The sequence below is a fragment of the Gymnoscopelus microlampas genome, assembly GCF_963454915.1.
Source record: "Gymnoscopelus microlampas genome assembly, chromosome: 16".
In the NCBI taxonomy this organism is placed as follows: Eukaryota; Metazoa; Chordata; class Actinopteri; order Myctophiformes; family Myctophidae; genus Gymnoscopelus; species Gymnoscopelus microlampas.
Genome location: NC_139953.1, coordinates 6,449,672 through 6,476,257, shown reverse-complemented (window position 1 = coordinate 6,476,257; position 26,586 = coordinate 6,449,672). Strand labels below are relative to the sequence as shown.

Sequence of the window (26,586 nt, the reverse complement as noted above, 5' to 3'; positions counted from 1 at the left end):
GGCTGTCATGTTAGATAAAGCATAAAACCAAGCAGCGCAGGTTGGCACAAGCAGGTGCTCTGAGTCTCTGATTACACAGTTTCCTCGTCGGCCTCACCGGTCATTATCATCGGTCATTATCCAGAAATAATGACCGATGACTGACCAATCAGAATCGAGCATTCAACCAAGCCGTGTAATAAAATGTAATATTTGATATCTGCAAAGTAACTATTTTAATTAATTGTCTGAGCTCTGAGGTTATACTCGGGTTGGGGGACCCCGGCGGCCACAGGCACATACTGTATATGTATTTTTTTGGGTGGGGGCAATTCCTGGCACATGTTTGAAACATTCTGGATGCCTCACGGCTCTGATCATCACTGTATATGTATTAATACTTTTTAGTATTAGTAGAGCATATAGATTTAAAGAAGTCATTTTTCAGCGTATCCATGTTTTTAAGTAGCCATGTTTGTCAACATTAACAGGCAAAGACTGTTACATCCCCAAATTGAAATACTAGTTGAAAGCTAATACACTTAATCTACTGGACATTGGTCAACCTAAAAAAGAAACTCATCAAAGGCAACTAAATCACCACTGCAGTGCCTCAGTGGCATTTTGTTTTTAAAGTTAAAAGGCACTACATAACATAATGACTAAGTAAGAAATTAACTTCGGTATAAAATGTCAAGACAAATAAATGAATAACTAAATAACTAAATATTTGCTAACCATTGTAGTCACCCTATATACATTTTACAAATCCTACAACCTTTTACATTTTGAGAATTATTCCAAGATTAGGAATCAAGGCAAAACATATTATAAATATTTGTCATATGAGGTTTGCTCAAAGTTTCACATTGATTTATCCAAACTGAACAATGGCTTTGAAATGGCTCAGCAACATATTTCTGTCTCAGTGTTCACCTTCAACTAAGGTACTGTAAGGTGAGGCCTTACGTAATATCACAGGGATGCGGTAAAGTCATAACCGTAACCCTATAAAAGCATAATCAAAGCAATAAGCTATCATCATGACTATTTATGGAACTAACAATACAAAAATAAAAGTAATTGCTGTAAAGTAAACAATATTGGAAGAAAACTAGAAAGGGGAAGAAATCCTGCTCTGACATACAGTAGAGTAAATGAAAGACTAATCAGTGATATTGGTTTTGTGGTGGTCTTTAATCTTGAGCACAACACACAATAAGCCTATAACAAAACAGAAGTCAAAGTGATGTCTCCACCAATCTCCAACACGTTGATCTGCTGCAGGGTGGTTTTGCGATGCTTGTAGGTGTGTGCATGATTCCCGTTGACCACGATCCTGAAAGAGTCGGCCTCACAGCATAGGGTCAGCTAAAAGAGAGAGAGACCGTAGCAAATCTCAGTAATTCACGTGGAAATGTGCCAGAGTAAAGAAGGAGATTTATCATTGACTTTTAATGCATTTTTAAAGTGCACACTGACTAGTTAAAAATAGTCACTGTGGAAGATATTGATGACTAAATCCACACTTCAATGGCTTTTTAACACACATTGTATCATGTATTATCTTGCATTTGTCATGTGCTGTGCTATATGATTATCTTGCTTTGTCATGTGCTATATTATGTATCATCTTGCATCTTGATTTATTGATTAATTGAATACTTTATTAACAGTTTTAAAAAAGTACAGTGGTACAATTACACAATGATGCTAAAAGGATAACACAAAAAGCCCTAAAGGGCTTGTACACTTTATCTGTGATATAAGCTGTGACTGTACCGTAAATGGCTGCCCTTGTTGGAAGGGCATTCCTCCAGAGCACTCCTCACCCCCCCACATGTTGCCGTGTTTGGTGTTACGCACCACTGCGTTCTGGTTGAAACGTGGGTTGTAATGCAGAGCGACACCAGACTGAAAGCTAAGGTTCACATTGAAACTGCATGAGAAAGCACAAGGGAAAGTGTTAGTTAGTGTACAGCATCAATTTAGTACCGAGTATACATTTGTGTATTTGTTATTATTATATGTGGAAAAGTTGTACTGAGTAATATATTACTCTCTTCTCAATTAACCACATGAACCCTAGCATCCCTATTCTGGCGAGGTCATAGTAGAACATTCATCAAAAATAGGCAAACATTCATAAAAAATAGCTGATCTACAAGCTCACGATGAGTTGCATTGCGATGTGCTGTGAGCTTGTAGACCGGGTATTTTTCAGTGAAGAGATAGAGGGGGAAAAGGAGGCGACCAAGTACAGAGCCCTGGGGGACCCTGGTCCACAAAGTACAAAGGGTTAAGTGGTTAAATTCTAGTAATACATAGTATTCTCTATTCTATGAAAGGCTACTAAAATTGTATTCTTGATATTTTACTTTGATTGGGCAATGAGGAACATTGTTAAAACATCAGCCTGCCTCAGAGACGGCATCTAAATCCTTACACCTTTATTACTCTACATACTTCCTCTTGTGTTATTTTGTGTTTCTCATCTTATTGCTGATCTTTCTCCTGATTGTTTTTTTTTTTACATTAACCACTTGAACCCTAGTATCCATTTTCTGAGGAGAACTTTAGCCAAAAATAGTAGATCTACAAGCTCACAACGCCTCGCAGCGCGAGGCGTTGTGAGCTTGTAGGTCGGCTATTTTTGGCAAAGAGTTATAGGTGTGTAGAGAAAAAAGAGCAGCAAAAGTTTATCTGAAACACAATTTTATACAATATAGGAGGGGGTCCCTGCTTCATCTCTCTCTCAGCTAGGGGGTCCTTGGCCTGAAACCGTTGAAGACCCCTGCTCTACACTAAATTTCTTCGCTGAAAATAGCCAATCTACACAACACATTTTCTGCAAAGGTTATCCCCAGAATACAGATGCTGGGATGTAAGTGGCATGACTTTATTTTTTACAGACCATTTGGCACCGGAATTAACCACTCCCTGGATAGTGATGGTCCGACCAGGATAAAGACCACCGTTGATGGCACTCTTGTAGGGAACCGCCTAAAAGACGCAACAGTAAATTAGTGTTGACTGAAAGTAGATCGAATAATGATCCATAACATGCTCTACTATTTTCAATTGGATTACTCAAGCCCTTTTGTTGGTAATATTGAATTGAATCATTTGTTTACATTACATTTTCTGCTGCAGATACAAAAACAAAGAGATGGGATCGGGGCAAAAAAAGGCTTGCCGCAAGCTGGTATATCATATGACCAGCTTGTATATGAGCTTTATTGGTTAGCCTACTGAGGGGAATCTGTCCTTTGGACGAACCCTCCACTGTCCCGACTCCTACATCGGAATTGGAAATGTAGTAATGGACACTAAGCAGATAGATGTCATCTATACTGTATCCTCTTAAGGTCTACAATATCTACAATATGCATACAAAGGTTTGCATATTGAGGTCTGGCACGATTGCAATTGATTTTGTATGAATTATAAGGCACTCTAATGACATATACGCAAGCTTTGGTCCCATAAGTCATGCGCCCGGGCAGACTTGAGAAATAGCGGACCTCCCACAAAATAGGCCGACAGCAATAGATTGATGAATGGGGATAAAAGCATGAACTCTGCTCTGAAGCTGTTAAAAATTGGTGCAGAGGAGAACAAAGCGTTCATGGTTCAATGGTGGAGACAATACAAATAAAACCAAATATGGAATAAAGAAAATCAATTATACCAACCAAAAAAGAACAGTTATAAAGACACTATAAAAAGGGATCATCATCTGTCAAGGAAATAGAATTGTCAGTCTAAAGTATACGACCAGCCTAAATGACTAACGGCTAAATCTATACTGGCTGACACTGCAGACTAGATGAAATACACATACATACCATGGCAGACATGATGTGGGTATACTTATTGTCCCTCAAATAGTCTTCTGTTAACTTTCACACAGCTGATGGACAGGTTTCTACACTAGTAGTCCGACTTATAACTCCAGACAGTAGTGTACAATTATCTAGCCAGTCACACAAGCAGCAGGTTATAAACCTAGGAAAGGAAACACAAACAACAACACAACAACAAATTACTGACATGAGATATAAACACAAAACTGTAAAACATGTCAGAAATACATGCATTTATCGTCATGTAAACACTCTCAATTCTTACCGTCAGTCTCTCGAAAAGGACGAACGCAGCAATACTGGTAACTAGTAACACTGATGCCTGGAGGACACTTCGTACTGTTTAGTGGGCATCCACTCTATTTATATGGGTTTGATCTACCCATGTGGGTGAAACCTTCTGTTGATTAATCATGTGACTTGTGTATTGTGTTAAATGTTGCAACTCAGGCCCAAGCACTGTTCTATAACAGTGGCTACTGTCCCTCAAGCTTCCTATCTGATCTAATCAATCAACTCTCTCAACACTCTCATGTGACATGTGCAAAGTCTCCTGATTTCAACACTGTAGGTCAGAGCTTAGAATTGCATATGTTTGTACTTATTATGACTAAATATCCCGAAACATTCTGAAAATAAGATACAGGAAGGCGCTAGAAGGCCACATGTGCAGGTAACATGCCAATACAAACGCCACCGTTACATCATAATAATGGATTATTCAAGTAGTGTGGGTTTTGTTTCCTCGCAGTAGGAGGTACGTGTTTAGTGTTTACACAAGGTTCCATATCTATATGAGAGACATCATAAAAGTCAATACCACAGGCTGTGGGGGGGGTTACTAGTTACAAAGTAACTAGTAACTGAAGTTTTCAAATAAATGAAGCATAGCGTTAGTTCATGCAGGACACGGAAGTCGTGCACGCCAAAGCTGTAACCAGCGGTCAGTCAGCTGATGTGAACATCAGCTTTCTATTCCCCATTCACAGCTCAGCTGGTCATTACGTCACTCATTCATACTCCAATCACAGCTCACACATTAGCAACAAGGTTCCTTTAAATACAGTTCGAATTCTCTAGGCTCTGCTGGTCTTGCTGCCTGACCACTTCTGCTAAGCTGCCTCCTCCACCCCAGCCTCCACCTTTTTGATTATAGTCTAGCATAGGCCATAATACTTGTGATTATCATGTATATCTGCTTGTTTAAAGTCTGCATTGGCTAAAATACTGGTGATTATCACGTATATCTGCTTGTTTAAAGTATGCATTGGCTTAAATTCTGGTGTTTATCATGAATATGCTGAATCATCTAATATGTCAATATACTGCTTGTTGTTCATATTGTACCCCTATGGGGGATTTGCTTAAGCATTCTCTGAATATATGCTTAGCAGGCTGCTTCGACAAAATTCAGTGAATATTCTCCCATGAGCGGAGCTTTAACGCCAAGCTTAACTGTATTCCATTTGTGGCAATAAATGGTGATCTTTATCTACTAAGACGAGAGTGTTCCTGATTGAATGGTAGAGGAGTAAAAGTACAATATTTGCCTCTGAGATGTAGTGGAGTAGAAGTAAGAAAATTGGAAATACTCCAGTAAAGGTTTTTTTGTACCAGCTCCCATTTGTAGTTTTCAGGAAAGGGAAGAAGAACAGAAATAGAACAAAGAAAACAATTCAGATATTAAAATAGTGTGAGTGCAGTGAAATTGTAATTAGTGACAGAGGTCAGCCAGTGGAAGCAGCTGGTGCTCATCAAAGCCATGCCATTCTTTTTATTTTATATCGACAAGAGGTGGGGGTAACTTTTTTAGATGCTCCATTATTATTTTATGTACATAAAGCTGTGCATGTAACAAACTTAAGTCCCCCAGAGGCCTATAATACTAGGCCCCCAGCTTTTTCCCCTATTTGCCAAGTCTCTTCACCAAATATAGCCCATCTACAAGCTCACAATGCACCATGGTGTGAGCTTGTTGATCTGCCGTTTTTTTGAGAACGTTTACCCAAGAATAGCAACGCTGTGGTTGAAGTGGTTAATTTCAAAGACACTTTGATGAGAGGTGTGGGTATCTTATTAGATTAAATGATTTATTGTCAGTGTTTATTCACATAAATGTGCATTTATAGCATTAATCAACAGTTTATCCTGTCCAACATAGTGCCACTTCCATCAATATCCATCAATGTCCAGAAACATGGACAAATCAACCTCTTACATATTGTTTTCATGTAAGTTGTAAAACTGTCCTCCTGACATACATATGTATTGCCCTTGTTTTATCTGAGTGCTAGTCAAATGTACCGTACATTCATGAGAAAGTAATACAATTAAATTCTCGAAGAGCATTCCATGTCAAGTAGAAGCTTTAACCACTTAAACCCTATGCTTAGTTGATTGTATTTTGAATGGGCTTACACTAAATATGTTTGCCAAAAATAAGACTATGTTTAGCAAATGTTCCCCCACAGAATGGGGATAAGGCTTCAAGTGGTTAATTATGGCCTAATCCACTGACTGATTTCAAAGTAAAAAATAATGAAGTGAATTTATTTCCTGTCAAGCTGAAACTCGATGTTGTTTCTACCACTTTTTTTTTTTGCTGTTGCCACTTTCTTTTTGCCGTCAGTATTGTCCATGAAAACAAAAAGGCCTTTGATAATGCATGGTGAAATTACATTTTTTTTCCTTCTACTGCTGAAAAGAAGTTTCAGAACCACGGTTTCTGCAGACACTTTGAGTTGCAAAAAAACACGATGTGTTCAATCAAAACACAGCACAACAAGGGGAAACGTTAAAATACAACACCAGCCACCGTCTAGATTAAAGTAACATCAATTAACAGCATCTGATAGCACTGCCTGTAAATTAACTCTTAACAAGATGGGCGAGTGAACACAATTAAATTTACATCTATACACACTTACACAGGTGTTTCTAATTAGAAAAGGCAGGTCTAGCCCCACTCCAATCTACAAATGCTGATCATACAGTAAAATCCTTCAATCACTTGTAGTTATTGTGGTTAACTGCTCAAACCTTATATATTCCTTTGATCGGAGTCCCCCAGGCCTCCTACACCATATCGGTTTGCCCGAAAATAGCCAATGTACAAGCTCACAACGCAACGAGTTGGGAGTTTGTACTGTAGATCGGCTATTTTGGCAAAGACATCGCCCCAAGAATAGGGACATTAAAGCGGCACTATACAACTTTTTTTTTAATTAATAAAATGTAATTTGGTTCCATCTGTATGATAGAGTATGTTCATATAATATAACTTATACAACTGGGGTGGTTGTATTTTGTCTCCCTGCTCTTCTATTGAGACATTTAGATCGTGTCAAAGGTCATGTCTCACCTAGACACAGGATCTGACAAAACTTTTGACCTGATGGTCAAGATTCAATTTATTCCCTGAGCACGCAGGCAGGCTCTACTAGCTCAATGGTAAAAAAAAAAAAACAGCACTTGCGCAGGAAACCGGGTTCAAATCCGGGGTAGAAGAGGTAAGTTACATAGTGCAGCTTTAAGTGTAGGGTTAAAAACTGTAGGGTTAAAAAATAAAAGTAAAAGCCAACTCCTGAGTTTATCTATTACTAAAAAGTGTCCCGAAAAAACTACCACCACCACTTTTGGTTTTACCAGTGCTACTACCAGCGTATACACTGCCACTGGCAGCGGTAGGACTCACACGGCTACTACCACTATGCACATTGACACTGGCAGCGGTATGGCTCACACCGCTACTACCACCGCGCACACTGGCACTAGCAGCGGTATGGCTCAAACCGCTAGTACCACTGTACATACTGGCAGTAGCAGCGGTAGGGCTCACACGGCTACTACCACCGTACACACTGACACTGGCAGCAGCAGGGCTCACACCGCTACTACCAGCATACACACTGGCAGCGGTAGGGCTCACAAAGCTACTACCAGCGTACACACTGACACTGGCAGCAGTAGGTCTCACACCGCTACTAGCACTGTACATACTGGCACTGCCAGCGGTACGGCTCAAACCGCTACTACCACTGTACACACTGACAGCGGCAGGGGTCACACTGCTGTGCTTCAGCAACGCGCTGTGCAGCTGTGCCACTGCCCGCTCGTTAAGTGGGCACGTCAGCAGGCCGGGCACCGTCTCGTGGTAGAGCACGTTGACGAAGTCCTCAACGTTCCAGCTGTTGTGGTCACTGCCCAGAGACCTGGTGATGTGTGGGTAGTCACCGTCGCGCGTGTGATGCATCACTACCAGGATGACAGGTCTTCCTCCTGAAGACAAGAGAGAGGCGTATAGGGGAGCAAAGAGTGAAATTACATTTAGTTTTAGTTATATTTTAGTCCTCTGAAATGTTTTAGATGTTAGTCTAGTTGTATTTTACTAGTTGTATTCGTCAATTGAAAAAAAAACTGAAAAGAAAGCCTGCTGTTACCTGGGACGTCTTTCATAGCTGCCTCTATGTCTGTCATGTGGCGTGATAAAATCGAACAGAAGACGACGATGACCTTCCCACTGGTGGTCTCCTCTAGGTGAAGCCCACCCATCTGCCTCACGCGTTGCAACAGAGTGCGGTGACCGTCGAAGGTTTGACCTCTGACCATTGTTTGGATCCTCACTGTGTGTTGAGCTGCAACATCTAATGTAAATGGAAAACTGTTTAGGAAACATATTTGGAGATACTACTACTGTACATTTTGTTGCTCCATGTTTTAACTTTTTGTATTTTTTGGTAAATGAATGCCCTACTTGATCATACTACAGCGTCAGACAAAAGCATCAAAAGTAGCAGAACTGCGAGCTTGCTGCTACTTTTGCTATTTTTGAATTTGAATCCTGAAAAGTAACCAGTAAAGTGTTCCAGTACACTGGGTAAAAATAATACAGATGTATTTATTTGTTATTGTAAATTACATGTTGTGTGAAATTGACCTCACCTTGACCATGGTCATCAGTTCGGCCGTAGACCTGACGCTCAACCGGGTTACACCTTGGCTCAGAACCAGAAGTTCCTGCTAAAACACCACCACCTTTGGTTTTACCAGTGCTACTACCACCGTACGCACTGGCAGCGGCAGGGCTCACACTGCTACCACTGTACATACTGGCAGGGCTCATAATGCTACTACCACTGTACACACTGACACTGGCAGCGGCAGGGCTCACACTGCTGTGCTTTAGCAACGTGCTGTGCAGCTGTGCCACTGCCCGCTCGTTAAGTGGGCACGTCAGCAGGCCGGGCACTGTCTCGTGGTAGAGCACGTTGACAAAGTCCTCAACGTTCCAGCTGTTGTGGTCACTGCCCAGAGACCTGGGGATGTTTGGGTAGTCGTCGTCGCGTGTGTGATGCATCACTACCAGGATGACAGGTGCTCCTCCTGAAGACAAGAGAGAGGAGTATAGAGGAGCAAAGTTTGATATAAAGTTAAATAAAATTACATTTAGTTTTAGTCATCTGAAATGTTTTAGATTCTAGTCTAGTTGTATTCTAGTCAACTAACTAGTGCAACTGGCCGGTGTCTTCACAGACATTTTCAACCTTTTCAATCTCTCCGTGAATTGCGTGAAAGCAAAGTACCATCGTGCTTCAAAACAGCAATCATTGTCCCGGTCCCTAAAAAAGGCAAAGTAACCGAGTTGAATGATTGGAGGCCTGTTGCACTCACACCCATAGTGAGCAAATGCTTTGAGAAACATGTCAGAGTGATGATCAACAACAAGCTGCCACCCACACTCGACCCCCTACAATTTGCCTACCGTAAGAACAGATCCACGGATGATGCCATTGCCACATCACTCCACACCACCCTCTCACACCTCGAGAGTGACAAGTCATATGTGAGAATGCTGTTCATAGACTACAGGTGTACAACTAGAGTGTACAAATGGACCCTTACGGGTACATCTGGTTCCATTTGTACACTCTCAGAGTTACACACCCATAAGGGGCCATTTGGAAGCCCATGAGGGTCCCTGGACCCCAACTTTAGACCCACTGGTGTAGCAGAGTGTTTCCAGTGAGCCAACATGCACACAATATCAGCAACCCTGACTCTGTTTGACCAGAATGGAACAGAGCCTTCATTAGTATCATTGGTAACACCTGTGAATGTCTTCATAATATTGCTGCTGTGAATAGAGCCTATTGCTAAGCTGCCCCCCCCTGCCCAACCATCCATCCCTTTTTTGCACTACTAAGCCTGAACTGCACCTGCTGTGTTTATCTGCATGTTTATGGAATATACTGTGACTATACTGGGAAATTCACAGGTGTTGTCAATGATACTAATGAAGGCTCTGTTCCATTCAGGTCAAACAGAGTCAGGGTGCTGATAGTGTGCATGTTGGCTCACTGGAAACACTCTGAGGGGGTTCCAAATGGCCCTTGGCGGGTGTGTAACTCTGAGAGTGTACAAATGGAACCAAATGGACCCGTAAGGGTCCATTTGGTTCCATTTGTACACTCTCAGAGTTATGAGAAGTCTAAGAACCACTGTGCTACACTAAATGGAACAGAGCCATCATTAGTATCATTGGTAACGCCTGTGAAGGAAGTGATAATGTGTCTGCTGTGAATAGAGCCAATAAAGTACAACCTTGAACCTTGAACTAAATCTACAGTTGAATTAATCGACTAAAAAGGGGTTCCAAATGGCCCCTTACGGGTGCGTAACTCTAAAGGTCCTTACACACCGGTGAGTATGCGTTGTGACGCGAATAAACAAAGCGAAAATGGTCCAGGGACCCCATGGTTCCTCGAGGGGGTTCCAAATGGTCCCTTACGGGTGTGTAACTCTAAGAGTGTACAAATGGAGCCAAATGGACCAGTAAGCGGCACAAATGTGACACAAACTTAGCCAATCCATGAAGTTAATGGGTTGGGTTAGTGCAATAATTCCATAATTGGATGGATTAAAAAAATAAACTTAAAACAAAGCCTGCTATTACCTGGGACGTCTTTCATAGCTGCCTCTATGTCTGTCATGTGGCGCGATGAAACCGGACAGAAGACGACGATGACCTTCCCACTGGTGGTCTCCTCTAGGTGAAGCCCACCCATCTGCCTCACACGTTGCAACAGAGTGCGGTGAACGTCGAGGGTTTGACCTCTGACCATTGTTTGGATCCTCACTGTGCGTTGAGCTGCAACATTTAATGTAAATGGAAAACTGTTTAGGAAACATTTGGAGGTACTACTACTGTACATTTTGTTGCTCCATGTTTTTTCGTAAATGAATGCCCTACTTGATCATACTACAGCGTCACACAAAAGCATCAAAAGTAGCAGAAGTACGAGCTTGTAGATCTGCTACTTTTGCTATTTTTGAATTTGAATCCTGAAAAGTAACAGTTTTGGATGTACCGTATGATATTTCCACCCGACCATCTACATCTGTTTCAAGTTTTCCAGTACACTGGGTAAAAATCATACATACAGATTTATGTTTTATTGCAAATTTCACATTGTGTGAAATTGACCTTACCTTGACCATGGTCATCAGTTTGGCCGTAGAAGTGACGCTCGACCGGGGTAAACCTTTGCTCAGAACCAGAAATTCCTGCTAAAACACCACTACCAGTTTTACTAGTGCTATTACCAGCGTACGCACTGACAGCGGCAGCGGTAGGGCTCACAAAGCTACTACAAGCGTACACACTGCCACTGGTAGTGGTAGGGCTCACACTGCTGTGCTTCAGCAACGCACTGTGCAGCTGTGCCACTGCCCTCTCGTTAAGTGGGCACGTCAGAAGGCCGGGCGTCTCGTGGTAGAGCACGTTGACAAAGTCCTCGACGTTCCAGCTGTGGTCGCTGCCCAGAGACCTGGTGGTGTTTGGGTAGTCACTGTCGTGTGTGTGATGCATCACTACCAGGATGACAGGTGCTCCTCCTGAAGACAAGATAGAGGAGTATAGAGCAAAGTTTGATATAAAGTTAAATAAAATTACATTTAGTTTTAGTCATATTTTAGTCATCTAAAATGCTTTACATTTTAGTCTAGGGGCCCTATAATTGCCACTGCTTTACCCGCACCCGCTGCCCACTAGCCGTGAATTACTGCTCGTTACCCGTGAATTACGGATAAGGGAGCTGGGCTGGCACTGTCCCTAAACGATATTTTGCGGCCGCTATCCCCGCTATTCATTATGCCGACTCCATTTGCGCCTGGAGGTGTGCCCGTGGGCGTGTTGTTGCATTATCCCCCAAATTGCTATTTTTAACCACACATTTTGGAAAGCGCATAGTGGAATCTAAAACCACCCGCTGTGCCAAATTGGTTTGGTAGAGCAAGCCTGCAATGGACATGTCGGGAGTCGGCCAGGGCGCACAACGGCACAACATTCGAGTCTCCCTCTCTCCTAATTCTCAACATATCTGATATCTCTGTGATTCTAATTTTCCTATAATCAGCAGAAGTGAGAGTGTCAATTCCCTGTGTCAATTGTGTTTATATAAGATGATAGTCTATTCAAAGAAGACAATTTGTGCGTCGCACAATGCAATGCTCTCCAAATTACACACTTGCATTAATATAAAATTCTCCCTAATCAGTAACATGTAGGTGATACGTATGTCTATCAAATGTGGTTTTATTGAATGGCAATCAAAGGCTAGAGCCTTTGAAGTAAACGTCGGGCATATGGTGTCCAACGTTAAATCCCCTCAGTGCGGCTGCAGGAGTAGTGTTGCCAGGATTTGCGAGAGGAATAAGCAACCAGGTCTATGAAAACAAGCCCAAAAGAAGCGACTATAATAGGCCACATGAGCACTTCAAACCTATATATGTTGGCCATTATACAATGTGCATATTTATATATGTTGGCTATTTGAAAATAGCCGATCTCTGTTCCATTCTGGTCAAACAGAGTCAGGGTGCTGATATTGGTCATGTTGGCTCACTGGAAACACTCTGCTACACCAGTGGGTCTCAAAGTGTGGTCCAGAGCTCCCCATGGTTCCTTGAGGGGGTTCCAAATGGCCCCATACGGGTCAGTAACTCTAAGAGTGTACGAATGGAACCAAATGGACCCGTAAGCAGCACAAATGTGACACAAATCTTAGCCAATGGGTTGGGTTAGCCAATCAGGGGAGCCCGGGAGACACACACAGACATACACAACACACAGGTGTCTTCACTCGCATACATACACACAAGCAATATGTGAAAACAAGATTTTAAATTAACTGTGTTAAGTGAATTTGGCTGTGTAGGAGGAGAATGCAGGAGTCAAACGCAGGAAAAGATCTGCACATCAACAGATGGTAAGTGAAGTGCAATAAATCCATAATTGGATGGATTAAAAAACGAAACTGAAAACAAAGCCTGCTGTTACCTGGGACGTCTTTCATAGCTGCCTCAATGTCTGTCATGTGGCGCGATGAAACCGGACAGAAGACGACGATGACCTTCCCACTGGTGGTCTCCTCTAGGTGAAGCCCACCCATCTGCCTCACACGTTGCAACAGAGTGCGGTGAACGTCGAAGGTTTGACCTCTGACCATTGTTTGGATCCTCACTGTGTGTTGAGCTGCAACATTTAATGTAAATGGAAACTGTTTGGGAAACCTATTTTTTGATAATGAATCATGCCCTACTTGATCATACTACAGCGTCACACAAAAGCATCAAAAGTAGCAGGACTATGAGCTTGTAGATCTGCTACTTTTGCTATTTTTTAATTTGAATCCTGAAAAGGAAGTATGTTTTGGACATCCCCACCCCCACGCGACGATCTACATCTGTTTCAAGTTTTCCAGTACAATGGGTAAAAATCATGTGAAATTGACCTTACCTTGACCATGGTCATCAGTTTGGCCGTAGAAGTGACGCTCGACCGGGGCAGACCTTGGCTCAGAACCAGAAATTCCTGCTAAAACACCACCACCACCTTTTGTTTTACCAGTGCTACTACCACCGTACGCACTGGCAGCGGCAGTGGCAGGGCGCACACTGCTACTACCACCGTGCACACTGGCACTGGCAGCGACAGGGCTCACACTGCTACCACCGTGCACATTGGCAGTGGCAGGGCTCACACTGCTGTGCTTCAGCAACGCGCTGTGGAGCTGTGCCACTGCCCGCTCGTTAAGTGGGCACATCAGCAGGCCGGGCATCTCGTGGTAGAGCACGTTGACCAAGCCCTCGACGTTCCAGCTGTGGTCACTGCCCAGAGACCTGGTGATGTTTGGGTAGTCGCTGTCGCGCGTGTGATGCATCACTACCAGGATGACAGGTGCTCCTCCTGAAGACAAGAGAGAGGAGTATAGGGGAGCAAAGTTTGACATAAAGTTAAATAAAATTACATATTTTTACCACACGTTTTGGAAAGCGTATAGTGGAATCTAAAACCACCCGCTATGCCAAATTGGTTTGGTAGAGCAAGCCTGCAATGGACATGTCGGGAGTCGGCCAGGGCGCACAACATTCGAGTCTCCCTCTCTCCTAATTCTCAACATATCTGATATCTCTGTGATTCTAATTTCAGCAGAAGTGAGAGTGTCAATTCCCTGTGTCAATTGTGTTTATATAAGATGATACTCTATTCAAAGAAGACAATTTGTGCGTCGCGCAATGCAATGCTCTCCAAATTACACACTTCAGTTTTATTCATCGATTACGCAGGAAATAATGAACTGATTGCAATAATATAAAATTCTCCCTAATCAGTAATGTATGTCTATCAAATGTGGTTTTATTGAAAGGCAATCAAAGGCTAGAGCCTTTGAAGTAAACGTTGGGCATATGGTGTCCAATGTTAAATCCCCTCAGTGCAGCTGCTGTGACAGGAGTAGTGTTGCCAGGATTTGCGAGAGGAATAAGCAACCAGGTCTATGAAAACAAGCCCAAAAGAAGCGACTATAATAGGCCACATGAGCACTTCAAACCTATATATGTTGGCCCTTAAACAATGTGCATATTTATATACAGTATGTTGGCTATTTGAAAATAGCCGATCTCTGTTCCATTCTGGTCAAACAGAGTCAAGGTGCTGATATTGTTCATGTTCGCTCACTGGAAACACTCTGCTACACCAGTGGGTCTCAAAGTGTGGTCCAGGGCTCCCCATGGTTCCTTGAGGGGGTTCCAAATGGCCCCTTACGGGTCTGTAACTCTAAGAGCGTACGAATGGAACCAAATGGACCCTTAAGCAGCACAAATGTGACACAAATCTTAGCCAATCCATGAAGCCAATGGGTTGGGTTAGCCAATCAGGGAAGCCCGGGAGACACACACAGACATACACAACACACAGGTGTCTTCACTCGCATACATACACACAAGCAATATGTGAAAACAAGATTTTAAATTAACTGTGTTAAGTGAATTTGGCTGTGTAGGAGGAGAATGCAGGAGTCAAACGCAGGAAAAGATTTGCACATCAACAGATGCTAAGTGAAGTGCAATAAATCCATAATTGGATGGATTAAAAAACTTAACTGAAAACAAAGCCTGCTGTTACCTGGGACATCTTTCATAGCTGCCTCTATGTCTGTCATGTGGCGCGATGAAACCGGACAGAAGACGACGATGACCTTCCCACTGGTGGTCTCCTCTAGGTGAAGCCCACCCATCTGCCTCACACGTTGCAACAGAGTGCGGTGAACGTCGAAGGTTTGACCTCTGACCATTGTTTGGATCCTCACTGTGTGTTGAGCTGCAACATTTAATGTAAATGGAAAACTGTTTGGGAAACCTATTTTTTGATAATGAATCATGCCCTACTTGATCATACTACAGCGTCACACAAAAGCATCAAAAGTAGCAGGACTATGAGCTTGTAGATCTGCTACTTTTGCTATTTTTGAATTTGAATCCTGAAAAGTAAGTATGTTTTGGACATCCCCACCCCCACGCGACGATCTACATCTGTTTCAAGTTTTCCAGTACACTGGGTAAAAATCATGTGAAATTGACCTTACCTTGACCATGGTCATCAGTTTGGCCGTAGAAGTGACGCTCGACCGGGGCAGACCTTGGCTCAGAACCAGAAATTCCTGCTAAAACACCACCACCACCTTTTGTTTTACCAGTGCTACTACCACCGTACGCACTGGCAGCGGCAGTGACAGGGCTCACACTGCTACTACCACCGTGCACACTGGCACTGGCAGTGACAGGGCTCACACTGCTACCACCGTGCACATTGGCAGTGGCAGGGCCAACACTGCTGTTCTTCAGCAACGCGCTGTGGAGCTGTGCCACTGCCTGCTCGTTAAGTGGGCACGTCAGCAGGCCGGGCATCTCGTGGTAGAGCACGTTGACCAAGCCCTCGACGTTCCAGCTGTGGTCACTGCCCAGAGACCTGGTGATGTTTGGGTAGTCGCCGTCGCGCGTGTGATGCATCACTACCAGGATGACAGGTGCTCCTCCTGAAGACAAGAGAGAGGAGTATAGGGGAGCAAAGTTTGACATAAAGTTAAATAAAATTACATATTTTTACCACACGTTTTGGAAAGCGTATAGTGGAATCTAAAACCACCCGCTATGCCAAATTGGTTTGGTAGAGCAAGCCTGCAAATGGACATGTCGGGAGTCGGCCAGGGCGCACAACATTCGAGTCTCCCTCTCTCCTAATTCTCAACATATCTGATATCTCTGTGATTCTAATTTCAGCAGAAGTGAGAGTGTCAATTCCCTGTGTCAATTGTGTTTACATAAGATGATAGTCTATTCAAAGAAGACAATTTGTGCGTCGCGCAATGCAATGCTCTCCAAATTACACACTTCACATTTATTCATCGATTACGCAGGAAATAATGAACTGATTGCAATAATATAAAATTCTCCCTAATCAGTAATGTATGTCTATCAAATGTGGTTTTATTGAAAGGCAATCAAAGGCTAGAGCCTTTGAAGTAAACGTTGGGCATATGGTGTCCAATGTTAAATCCCCTCAGTGCGGCTGCTGTGACAGGAGTAGTGTTGCCAGGATTTACGAGAGGAATAAGCAACCAGGTCTATGAAAACAAGCCCAAAAGAAACGACTATAATAGGCCACATGAGCACTTCAAACCTATATATGTTGGCCATTAAACAATGTGCATATTTATATACAGTATGTTGGCTATTTGAAAATAGCCGATCTCTGTTCCATTCTGGTCAAACAGAGTCAAGGTGCTGATATTGTTCATGTTGGCTCACTGGAAACACTCTGCTACACCAGTGGGTCTCAAAGTGTGGTCCAGGACTCCCCATGGTTCCTTGAGGGAGTTCCAAATGGCCCCTTACGGGTCTGTAACTCTAAGAGCGTACGAATGGAACCAAATGGACCCGTAAGCAGCACAAATGTGACACAAATCTTAGCCAATCCATGAAGCCAATGGGTTGGGTTAGCCAATCAGGGAAGCCCGGGAGACACACAAAGACATACACAACACACAGGTGTCTTCACTCGCATATATACACACAAGCAATATGTGAAAACAAGATTTTAAATTAACTGTGTTAAGTGAATTTGGCTGTGTAGGAGGAGAATGCAGGAGTCAAACACAGGAAAAGATCTGCACATCAACAGATGGTAAGTGAAGTGCAATAAATCCATAATTGGATGGATTAAAAAACGAAACTGAAAACAAAGCCTGCTGTTACCTGGGACGTCTTTCATAGCTGCCTCAATGTCTGTCATGTGGCGCGATGAAACCGGACAGAAGACGACGATGACCTTCCCACTGGTGGTCTCCTCTAGGTGAAGCCCACCCATCTGCCTCACACGTTGCAACAGAGTGCGGTGAACGTCGAAGGTTTGACCTCTGACCATTGTTTGGATCCTCACTGTGCGTTGAGCTGCAACATCTAATGTAAATGGAAAACTGTTTAGGAAACATTTGGAGATACTACTACTGTACATTTTGTTGATCCATGTTTAAACTTTTTTTTTTCCTGGAAATTAATTCCCTACTTGATCATAGTACAGCGTCACAAAAAAAGCATCTAAAGTAGCAGAACTAGGAACTTGTAGATCTGCTACTTTTGCTATTTTTGAATTTGAATCCTGAAAAGCAACAGTTTTGGACATATGAGGTTTCCACCCGACGATCTACATCTGTTTCAAGTTTTCCAGTACACTGGGTAAAAATCATACATAAAGATGCATTGACCTTACCTTGACCATGGTCCTCAGTTCGGCCGCAGACCTGACGCTCGACCGGGGCATATCTTGGCTCAGAACCAGAAATTCCTGCGAAAACACCACCACCTTTGGTTTTGGTTTTACCAGTGCTACTTCCACCGTACGCACTGGCACTGGCAGCGGTAGGGCTCACACAGCTACTACCACCGTACACACTGGCAGCGACAGGGCTCACACTGCTGTGCTTCAGCAACGCGCTGTGTAGCTGTGCCACTGCCCGCTCGTTAAGTGGGCACGTCAGCAAGCCGGGCGTCTCGTGGTAGAGCACGTTCACAAAGTCCTCGACGTTCCGGCTGTGGTCACTGCCCAGAGACCTGGTGATGTGTGGGTAGTCGCCGTCGTGCGTGTGATGCATCACTACCAGGATGACAGGTGCTCCTCCTGAAGACAAGAGAGAGGAGTATAGGGGAGCAAAGTTTGACATAAAGTTAAATAAAATTACATATTTTTACCACACGTTTTGGAAAGCGTATAGTGGAATCTAAAACCACCCGCTGTGCCAAATTGGTTTGGTAGAGCAAGCCTGCAATGGACATGTCGGGAGTCGGCCAGGGCGCACAACGGCACAACATTCGAGTCTCCCTCTCTCCTAATTCTCAACATATCTGATATCTCTGTGATTCTAATGTTCCTATAATCAGCAGAGGTGAGAGTGTCAATTCCCTGTGTCAATTGTGTTTATATAAGATGATAGTCTATTCAAAGAAGACAATTTGTGCGTCGCGCAATGCAATGCTCTCCAAATTACACACTTCAGTTTCATTCATCGATTACGCAGGAAATAATGAACTGATTGCAATAATATAAAATTCTCCCTAATCAGTAACGTGTGTCTATCAAATGTGGTTTTCTTGAAAGGCAATCAAAGGCTAGAGCCTTTGAAGTAAACGTTGGGCATATGGTGTCCAATGTTAAATCCCCTCAGTGCGGCTGCTGTGACAGGAGTAGTGTTGCCAGGATTTGCGAGAGGAATAAGCAACCAGGTCTATGAAAACAAGCCCAAAAGAAGCGACTATAATAGTTCACATGAGCACTTCAAACCTATATATGTTGGCCATTAAACAATGTGCATATTTATATACAGTATGTTGGCTATTTGAAAATAGCCGATCTCTGTTCCATTCTGGTCAAACGGAGTCAAGGTGCTGATATTGTTCATGTTGGCTCACTGGAAACACTCTGTTACACCAGTGGGTCTCAAAGTGTGGTCCAGGACTCCCCATGGTTCCTTGAGGGGGTTCCAAATGGCCCCTTACGGGTCTGTAACTCTAAGAGCGTACGAATGGAACCAAATGGACCCGTAAGCAGCACAAATGTGACACAAATCTTAGCCAATCCATGAAGCCAATGGGTTGGGTTAGCCAATCAGGGAAGCCCGGGAGACACACAAAGACATACACAACACACAGGTGTCTTCACTCGCATACATACACACAAGCAATATGTGAAAACAAGATTTTAAATTAACTGTGTTAAGTGAATTTGGCTGTGTAGGAGGAGAATGCAGGAGTCAAACACAGGAAAAGATTTGCACATCAACAGATGCTAAGTGTAGTGCAATAAATCCATAATTGGATGGATTAAAAAACGAAACTGAAAACAAAGCCTGCTATTACCTGGGACGTCTTTCATAGCTGCCTCAATGTCTGTCATGTGGCGCGATGAAACCGGACAGAAGACGACGATGACCTTCCCACTGGTGGTCTCCTCTAGGTGAAGCCCACCCATCTGCCTCACACGTTGCAACAGAGTGTGGTGAACGTCGAAGGTTTGACCTCTGACCATTGTTTGGATCCTCACTGTGCGTTGAGCTGCAAAATTTATTGTAAATGGAAAACTGTTTAGGAAACATTTGGAGGGACTACTACTGTACATTTTGTTGCTCCATGTTTTAACTTTTGGTATTTTTTTGTAAATGAATGCCCTACTTGATCACACTACAGTGACACACAAAAGCATCAAAAGTAGCAGAACTACGAGCTTGTAGATCTGCTACTTTTGCCATTTTTGAATTTGAATCCTGACAAGTAACAGTTTTGGACATCCCCACCCCCACCCGACGATCTACATCTGTTTCAAGTTTTCCAGTACACTGGGTAAAAATCATACATACAGAGTTATTTATTTTTTATTGAAAATTTCACGTTGTGTGAAATTGACCTTACCTTGACCATGGTCATCAGTTCGGCCGTAGACCTGACGCTCGACCGGGGCACACCTTGGCTCAGAACCAGAAATTCCTGCTAAAACACCACCACCACCAGCTTTGGTTTTACCAGTGCTACTACCAGCGCACCCACTGGCAGCGGCATTGGCAGGGCGCACACTGCTACTACCACCGCGCACACTGGCACTGGCAGCGACAGGGCTCACACTGCTGTGCTTCAGCAACGCGCTGTGTAGCTGTGCCACTGCCCGCTCGTTAAGTGGGCACGTCAGCAAGCCGGGCGTCTCGTGGTAGAGCACGTTCACAAAGTCCTCGACGTTCCGGCTGTGGTCACTGCCCAGAGACCTGGTGATGTGTGGGTAGTCGCCGTCGTGCGTGTGATGCATCACTACCAGGATGACAGGTGCTCCTCCTGAAGACAAGAGAGAGGAGTATAGGGGAGCAAAGTTTGATATAAAGATACATTTAGTTTCAGTCATATTTTAGTCATCTGAAATGTTTTAGATTTTAGTCTAGTTGTATTTTAGTCAACTAAATCTACAGTTGATTTGGTCGACTAAAAATCATTTTGGTGGGCCGTGATGCCGTCGTAATGTGTGATTTCTACTTAACTGTGTGCCGAAAATAGCAGATCTACAAGCTTACAACGCGTCTATGTCGCGTAGTGAGCTTGTAGAAGGGCTATTTTCAGAGCATCATACCCACGCGCAGCCAAGCATAAAATGACTTGCCTTAGTTCTACTGGATCTCTTGTCCACTAGGTCCAATAATATATTAGCCAAACATTGGCTATTTTTGACAAATGTTCCCCCAAGAACGGGAATACGGTTCAAATGGTTAATATGCTCTAATGCACAGCAGCCATAATGGAAAGAAATTGGGCCTCTTCCTTACTTCCTCATAGGTGTTACCAATGATACAAATTAAGGCTCTGTTCCATTCTGGTCAAACAGAGTCTGGGTGCTGATATTGTTGCATGTTGGCTCACTGGAAACACTGCTACACAAATGGGTTTCAAATTGTGGTCCAGGGCTCCCCCATGGTTCCTTAAGGGGGTTCCAAATGGCCCCTTACGGGTGTGTAACTCTAAGAGTCTACAAATGGAACCAAATGGACCCATAAGCGGCACAAATGTTACACAAATCTTAGCCAATCCAAGAAGCCAATGGGTTGGGTTAGCCAATCAGGGAAGCCCGGGAGAGACACACAGACATACACACCCAGGTTTCTTGACTCGCATACATTCACACAAGCAATATGTGATAACAAGATGTTAAATTAACTCTGAATTTGGCTGTGTAGGGAGAGAATGCAGGAGTTAAACGCAGGAAATGAAGACTTGCACATCAAAAGATGCACATCAACAGATGGTAAGTGAAGTGCAATAATTCCATAACTAATTGGATGGATTAAAAAACGGAATCGAAAACAAAGCCTGCTGTTACCTGGGACGTCTTTCATAGCTGCCTCAATGTCTGTCATGTTGCGTGATGAAATCGAACAGAAGACGACGACAACCTTCCCACTGGTGGTCTCCTCTAGGTGAAGCCCACCCATCTGCCTCACGCGTTGCAACACGGTGCGGTCACAGTCGAAGGTTCGACCTTTGACCATTGTTTGGATCCTCACTGTGCGTTGAGCTGCAACATTTAATGTAAATGGAAAACTGTTTTGGACATATGAGGGTTCCACCCAACAGAGTCGATCAACATCTGTTTCAAGTTTATAACCAATTTTAGGTAAAAGTCATACATACAGATGTATATATTTTTTATTGTAAATTTCACGTTGTGTGAAATTGACCTTACCTTGACCATGGTCATCAGTTCGGCCGTAGACCTGGCTCTCGACCGGGGCACACCTTGGCTCAAGATCAGCACTCGAACTTGCGGGTGGAGCTGAAAAAAGTAATGTAACATTTGTTTCCATAAATGGGAGAATTGAAGCTTGGAATCCAGAATCATTTGCTCCGTTCAGATGGCTTTTTTATTTATTCTTTTTGCAAGGGGTGGTCTCGGACACCCAGGCGCCGAGGATTCTGATTGGTCTGTGATTGTGAGGCGGGACCAGAGCCTTCCAATGAAGTGGTCTGTGGGCAGGGTAGATCGGAGCCTTCCAAAGTAAAATCAAAACACTTCACTTCTTATTGTGATTTGCTGAGCACTATCCAATCAGCAATGACGTGCCTACATAACAGGTGACGTGAGGAAACGAAGAGTTGTTCAAGAGACGGCCAGACTGAGTAGCTAAGTGAGGGAATAAATAAAAATCAGCTGAATGGAGCGAACCGGTCTGGATTCCAGGCTAGGAGAAAAGTCCTCCTGTCTCAAATCTAAAGGCAAAATTACATTCAATCCCATTAAAATATCCACCTCACTTAATGATGCAAACCTTTCTCTTGCTTTTTGGTGTATTCCTCAAACAGGTCAATGTGCGCTTCGAGGGAGGAATGGAAGTTTTCCACTTTGGTTTTCATGTCCCTCAACATGAACAGGTAGTCATTCAGAACTCCATTGTTAGTGAGGGCCGCTGGAGAGGAGCAGAGAGAGAGATAGAAAACTAAAAACGCACAACATGGCAGGAAGAGAACGAATTTCAGCTCAGCCAGATAACTCATGAATAGATTGAAAACATTCTATTCATAAAATATAAATACATGTGTGAATGTAATATTTGATCTTGGCATGCATGGCTCTGCTACCGTATACATTACTCCCTGCTCAGCACATTAGAAAGCAATCATTCAAGAGGCAGGGAGAGAAATGTATACATAGAAAACAAAGCCCCCGAAGGGTAAACAGAACTCTTATAGGGAAAGCAGAACCCATTTCTGGTGCTGCCGGGATCAAACAGACGCATACATACAACCTGCAGTGACTCTGACAGCAAGAGGAACAACAGTGTGTAAAATAGGACACCAAATTTGTCACGTAATTGATTAACCCATTAAGACCTGAGGCCAATTCTACAAAGGTCTTATAAATCCTAACAGTTTTCTCCGCAAACGTATGTTGCTATATCAGTGGTTCTCAAACTTTTTCATGTCAAGGACCGACAAATATATTTGGCCGTGGACACGCATCTCAAAAGATTTCGTTCCAGGGACCCTCAGTAGCAAAGATTTGAGTAAAAAATGTTCACTCATCACATATACATCATCACCCACATGGTGGTGCATGACGGGCATGTAAACCTCTTGAATCTGCCTGAGCTAGCTCGCAAGTCACACGCATCATTTACAGAAACCACAAAGCAAACAAAAAAAGGGAGATGAATATTGAGAGAGTTTGAGATTAAGAGAGAGAGTACAAGGGGGGAAAAAACGGCACAATTCATTATCTCTGCTCTTAGGAAATACAAACAAACAGTCTATGAATGTGAAAACTGGAAATAGCCGTTTAATGAAGAATGTATTAGACATTATTACCTTTAACACAATCATCTGGGATGAAATCCAACAGCTCCTTTAAGACAGCATTTATTGGTTTCTGCAATAGAATACAAAACAGCATAAATATACAGTACACACCAGAGGTCTTCAACAGGGGGTCAGGGACCCCTAGGGGGTCCTCAGAGTTACTACAGGGGGTCCGCCAAATCTTTGTGTGATATGATTTTTTTTTTTTTACCTTAACCACTTGAACCCTAGCATCCTTTTTTCTGAGGAGAACTTTAGCCAAAAATAGCAGATCTGCCTTGTAGATCTGCTATTTTTGGCTAAGAGGTATAGGTGTAGAGGGAAAAAAGGGCAGACCAAGTAAACAAGTTTGTGTGTGTGTGTGTGTGTGTGTGTGTGTGTGTGTGTGTGTGTGTGTGTGTGTGTGTGTGTGTGTGTGTGTGTGTGTGTGTGATCCACTCACATGACTATTTGCTCCTGATTGGCGACGTGAGTGATGATCAATGTCCCCTCCCTGTATGAATGAATGAACCATTGTAAAGCGCTTTGAGTAAGTTTGAGTACTTAGAAAAGCGCCATAAAAATGCAATTCATTATTATTATTATTATGATGTGCAGGCTGGGGACAGCCATCATGGCTTTGGCCAATCGGGGCTCTCGCAGAGGGAGGACACTTGAGCTTTGGAACGACATAAACCACGACAGTTACGAAAAGGAAAATGTCAGCAGCACTTAATCTATAGTATACTATACAGTATTTTAGACAGTAAGCTAAACATGGAAAAACATAATATGTTGCTATGGTCCTTTTAGGATACATTTAAGGGTGAAATTCATATTGTACTGTAATGGATTCACGTACCAAATATAAAACACTAGAATACATAGTTTAGAAGTCTGTTTTGGACCCCTCTTTTATATAAATAGCAGCCTCTGCGATTTGAAACCGCAGTAGTTCTCATTGTGGTTTTCTTATAGGTATGTAACTCTGAGGGTGTACAAATGGAACCTTACAGGTCTTTCGGGTCCATTTGGTTCCATTTGTACACTCTCAGAGTTAGGCGGGGGTCCTAAGTTTGAGAACCACTTATATTATTTTTCTATTATTTGTTCAGTCGTAGTCGTAGGTCAGCAAAGCCAGTGGTTCTCAACCAGTGGTCCGGGGACCACCAGTGGTCCTTGGGGGGAGTACCAGGGGGTCCCCAGCTAAATTAGTTAACTTAGCGTTACAATCATTTTAACCATTAGCTTTGGCTATTCAAAAATAGCTAATATTTGAGCTTATTTATCTGCTATTTTTGAAAAATCTTGAAAATGTATATATTTTTAAAGAGAACATTTTTAGCTCAAATCTTTGCTTCTGGGGGTCCGTGGCATTAAACACCTTCAGATGGGGGTCCGCGACCACGGCCAAATGTATATCAATTTAGGGGTCCTTGGCATGAAAACGGATGAAAACCACTGACACAGGGAGGTGAGAGCTACCTGTATGAGGTCACTGATGTTCTTCCTCAGTCTGAGACACTCTGCTCCAGGAAACAACTCGTTCAGATCCTGTCTGTTCAGCGACTGGATGTCTGTATCACTGACAAAACCTGCCTCTACACACACACACACACACACACACACACACACACACACACACACACACACGTAAAGCAACCATTTATCTTGTGATGAGGACCCATAGAGTTAAGAGGACAAGGCAAATGATTGTCCTCACAAATTTGGCTATTTCTCAAATTCTTCCATACATGTAGAGAAATCTGGCGCGCGCGCGCGCACACACACACACACACACACACACACACACACACACACACGTAAAGCAACCATTTATCTTGTGAGGAGGACCCATAGAGTTAAAAGGACAAGGCAAATGATTGTCCTCACAAATTTGGCTATTTCTCAAATTCTTCCATACATGTAGAGAAATCTGGCACGCGCACACACACACACACACACACACACACACACACACACACACACACACACACACACACACACACACACACACACACACACACACACACACACACAGCAATTAAACAAACAAAAAAGGACATCACTATTAAACATGTTATTATTTATACAGTAAAGAATGCAAACACTTATCATTTTGCTGTCATACTGTAGGCTCTATGCACAGCAGCCATAGTATCACTTCCTTCACAGGTGTTACCAATGATACTAATGAATTCCATGTTCCATTTAGTGTAGGACAGTGGTTTCCACGACCCCCATAACTCTGAGAGTGTACAAATGGAACCAAATGGACCCCTTGTACACTCAGAGTTACACACCTGTAAGGGGCCATTTGGAAGCCCATGAGGGTCTGTAGACCCCAACTATTATATCAGCAACCCTGACTCTGTTTAACCAGAATGGAACAGAGCTTTCATTAGTATCATTGGTAACACCTGAATGTCTTCATAATACGGCTGCTGTGAATAGAGCCTGTTGGTTTTGAGTCTGCTGCTCTAGCTACACACACACACACACACACACACACACACACACACACAGTAGTTGATCAGTCATTTCTCAGTTCTTACACTTACCTTCCAGAACAGCAGCTGCAGTCGACGAGATCTGTCTAATTTCTCTGAACAACACTGACATGTTTGTGACAGATGTCACTCAATTGGAGAGAGTGACAGGTCGGTCAAATAATGTGTGTGTTTACTGTTGATCAGATGATCACGCATCGGCTTTCTAGGAAAAAGAAACCGAAACTGAATGAACTCACTCAGGATCCAAACCAGCGTTGCCATGTTTTGCGAGAGAAACAAGCAATCAGGTCTATGAAAACAAGGCCAAAAGATTGATTGATTGAATACTTTATTAGACAGAAATGCAAACAGCACGAGGTACAGTCTCACATTTGGACTAAAAGGATAACACAAACAAGTCCTGGAGACTAGGCTTCGGCTATTTGAAAATAGCAGATCTGCAAGCTCACAAAGAAGAACTTTTTTAAACATTTTAACAACACAAATCTGGTATGGGGGTCCCTGCCTGGCACAAAATATTTTCAGATGGG

General features: G+C 43.1%; 2 protein-coding genes across 2 annotated transcripts in view; both read right to left on the bottom strand.

The window, feature by feature from the left end:
* The window catches only part of LOC311063614 (uncharacterized protein), a 41,689-nt gene extending 15,440 nt beyond the window's left edge, over positions 1 to 26,249 (bottom strand). The window contains exons 1-20 of the mRNA XM_084083134.1: positions 26,105 to 26,249; positions 25,029 to 25,144; positions 24,007 to 24,057; positions 23,574 to 23,634; positions 22,538 to 22,675; positions 21,955 to 22,044; positions 21,592 to 21,786; positions 20,145 to 20,558; positions 19,596 to 19,790; positions 17,953 to 18,360; positions 17,439 to 17,642; positions 15,770 to 16,219; positions 15,310 to 15,504; positions 13,642 to 14,091; positions 13,183 to 13,377; positions 11,334 to 11,738; positions 10,798 to 10,992; positions 8,787 to 9,227; positions 8,285 to 8,488; positions 7,473 to 8,123 (exon numbers count right to left, since the gene is read on the bottom strand). Coding sequence (XP_083939260.1) covers positions 7,473 to 8,123; positions 8,285 to 8,488; positions 8,787 to 9,227; positions 10,798 to 10,992; positions 11,334 to 11,738; positions 13,183 to 13,377; positions 13,642 to 14,091; positions 15,310 to 15,504; positions 15,770 to 16,219; positions 17,439 to 17,642; positions 17,953 to 18,360; positions 19,596 to 19,790; positions 20,145 to 20,558; positions 21,592 to 21,786; positions 21,955 to 22,044; positions 22,538 to 22,675; positions 23,574 to 23,634; positions 24,007 to 24,057; positions 25,029 to 25,144; positions 26,105 to 26,165 — 5,119 coding nt within the window. The 5' untranslated portion in view covers positions 26,166 to 26,249. The remainder of the gene's footprint in view (positions 1 to 7,472; positions 8,124 to 8,284; positions 8,489 to 8,786; positions 9,228 to 10,797; positions 10,993 to 11,333; positions 11,739 to 13,182; positions 13,378 to 13,641; positions 14,092 to 15,309; positions 15,505 to 15,769; positions 16,220 to 17,438; positions 17,643 to 17,952; positions 18,361 to 19,595; positions 19,791 to 20,144; positions 20,559 to 21,591; positions 21,787 to 21,954; positions 22,045 to 22,537; positions 22,676 to 23,573; positions 23,635 to 24,006; positions 24,058 to 25,028; positions 25,145 to 26,104) is intronic.
* On the bottom strand, positions 1,204 to 4,039 carry LOC311063785 (galectin-5-like; the record flags this gene model as incomplete). The annotated part of the gene is made up of 4 exons (XM_084083385.1): positions 3,828 to 4,039; positions 2,894 to 2,982; positions 1,762 to 1,918; positions 1,204 to 1,350 (listed from the first exon to the last, which is right to left on the bottom strand). The coding sequence occupies exons 1-4, from the start codon at positions 3,837 to 3,839 to the stop codon at positions 1,204 to 1,206; spliced, it is 405 nt and encodes a 134-aa protein (XP_083939511.1). The 5' UTR covers positions 3,840 to 4,039.
* Positions 26,250 to 26,586: the final 337 nt, after the last annotated feature.